General features: G+C 29.6%; 1 protein-coding gene across 1 annotated transcript; it reads right to left on the bottom strand.

Annotated features, from left to right (window-relative positions):
• Positions 1 to 58: 58 nt before the first annotated feature.
• Positions 59 to 1904, bottom strand: EIN_073830 (ion channel protein; the record flags this gene model as incomplete). The annotated part of the gene is made up of 1 exon (XM_004259293.1): positions 59 to 1904. A coding segment is annotated over one exon (1846 nt), but the record flags the coding sequence as incomplete, so codon positions are not given.
• Positions 1905 to 2521: the final 617 nt, after the last annotated feature.

Here is a 2521-nt window from a genome sequence, read left to right as displayed (position 1 = left end):
GAGTTAATACTATTAGTGTCACAATCCATTCCTTGATTCATCACACATATACTCATACTCTTCTCAAGTCGACTCTTCTTATACAGTTTCTTATCATATAAATCACCTTCTATTATAAAGACTCTACCCTCTTTGATATCATTCCAAGCATCGCCATCTATTCTATTTATAAGTTTAACATGAGTCACAAGTAATAGAATGTCCTCTTCACATCTCTCTAATAACTTTGATATTAATAATTTTGTACCTTCGTTATATCCAAAAATGACTCGATGGTTCTCTCTATCATACCGTTTTATTATTCGACTCTCTAATGGCACTATTTTTTCATCATCAGTTTGTTCTATGATATTCTCAATTTTGTGATGTGTATCATGTGATGTCACCAAAGTGATTTCTTTCTCTATTTTCGTCGTGCGACGTTTAAGTAATTTGTAACTCTCTTTGTTTGATATCACATAGATCCTTTCGTCACCTTTTAGTCGAAACTCCCCACCATAATACTCACGCTTTTTGCCTTTTTGAATGGCAAGAACAACTATATTAAACTCACTAAATAAATACATCTCGACAGCATCACACCTTTCACCTACACACTCTTTGGGAACACCTATTGTCATTAATGTTGGCAAGCCTCTTAAATTGCGTGTTGTGTACAACTGTTTCATTAGCTTTAAAAATCCAGGCACACATAATTCGCCAACCATCATTAATCTTGCGTGTTCCTCTATAATTGTATCTACACCTATCTGATGAAACATCTCCTCAAATTTGTTTGTTTTTAAATAACACAATTTGTATGCACTTGTCATTTGAGCGATTGCACTACACTCAATATACGCTTTCGAATCACTTTCAGCTACTATGATCACTCGTTTTGCGTGTTCCACACCGGAATTTTTTAAGTCAGTTTCATTTGTGGGATCGCCATTAAATACATAACGCTTATTATCAACCAACTCTTCAAATTCACTATCAATTTGTTGGGATATGATGACTGTTGTGTTCTTAATATAAGGAAGAATGTGTTGAATTGGAGCCTTATCTCCACATATCAAAGTGTGTCTTTGAATGTACTTAAAACTTCGTTTGTCCCCCTTTAAAGCAGTCGATACGAGTCGTGTGATATAAATAGGAAATATAACAAAGAAAAAAATGATGTAACATGAGCAGAACATTTTGCCTAACGTGGTCTTTGGCGAAATGTCCCCAAAGCCAACAGTCGTCACGGTGACTACACAGAAATACAAACAGTTGGTGTACGTGTTAAATAAAGACTCGGGCATCCCACCTTCAACAAACATGAAAACAAAAGACGAGATAAAAAGTAATGTAAATACACCAAATACAGCTTGTAAGACTCTATTTATAGTTTGATACAAACTTGCATGCCGCCATATCCATATTTGTGGAAATATTCTATTGAATAAATAAGTGACTTCTATCATATGAAAAAAGGAAAAGGAGAACATGTGCGAGTGATATTCCCAAGAAGTGAAAATCGACTTTCTTTGTATCAAAAAGAAAATATCTGGTATCAAACCAAGTAAACAAGTGACTGTGGAAATCACAAAACCTATATACTCTTGAGAAGCTATTACTTTAAAAAAAGATATGATTAACAAGAATATGGTTATAATTGCTTCTGTTTCTAATATAGAATATAACTCGATTCTATCTTTTTCTGTTACAACATAACTTATTACACAAAGTGCAATAGAAATTAAAAAATGAAACAAATCAAAATACACTGAAAGAAACACATTTCTATAGAGCTTCTTGGCATATTGAGAGTTGACTGAAATGTGCTCTTTATATGAAAACTTGATCTTCTTTCTTTTCGAACACCCTTTCTCATAATCTTTGATTTCACAGAAGTTAATTGATAATACCGTGTCTTGCATTTGATCTTTAAGATAATTTTAAAATGATGATTCATTGGTATTTATTTATTTTAAAAAGGTTTTATGTGTGGATTGGTGGGTTGTAAGGATATTAACAAAAGAACTATTCAATTTATTTTAATAATATTTTTTACTATAAATAATACAGCTGCAATAATACTTCTGTCTAACCATAATTCAAATTATATCTTCACTTCCTTAATATACCCATTATTTTAAATTCTTTGTAAGCTATTTACTAACGATTTTTTATATTTTTTTTAGAAGTTTAAACAGTTGTTGGTTTTTTGGTAGTACAAAATAGGCATTCTATTTTATACTAAACTTTTATAAATAAATTTTAATTAATTTATACCATTTTATAGTTTTATAATTGCTAACCTTAAATACCATAAACCATTTAATTTTTATATTAGGAAAATAGGTTCTATTTATTCGTAATTAACTAAAAAAGTCTTAAATAAAACTAAATGTCTCAAATAATACTTGCTGACTTTTGTTTTTATAATTTTTTATAATTTTATTTTTAATTGTTTTGAAAGTAAAATAATTATCATAATTATAATTAAAAATACTATAACAATAAGATAATTATTTTCTTCAATATTATTAAATTT

The sequence above is a fragment of the Entamoeba invadens genome, assembly GCF_000330505.1.
Source record: "Entamoeba invadens IP1 unplaced genomic scaffold scaff_1105074726023, whole genome shotgun sequence".
Taxonomy (NCBI): domain Eukaryota; phylum Evosea; order Mastigamoebida; family Endamoebidae; genus Entamoeba; species Entamoeba invadens.
This window is presented reverse-complemented; position numbering and strand designations above follow the sequence as displayed.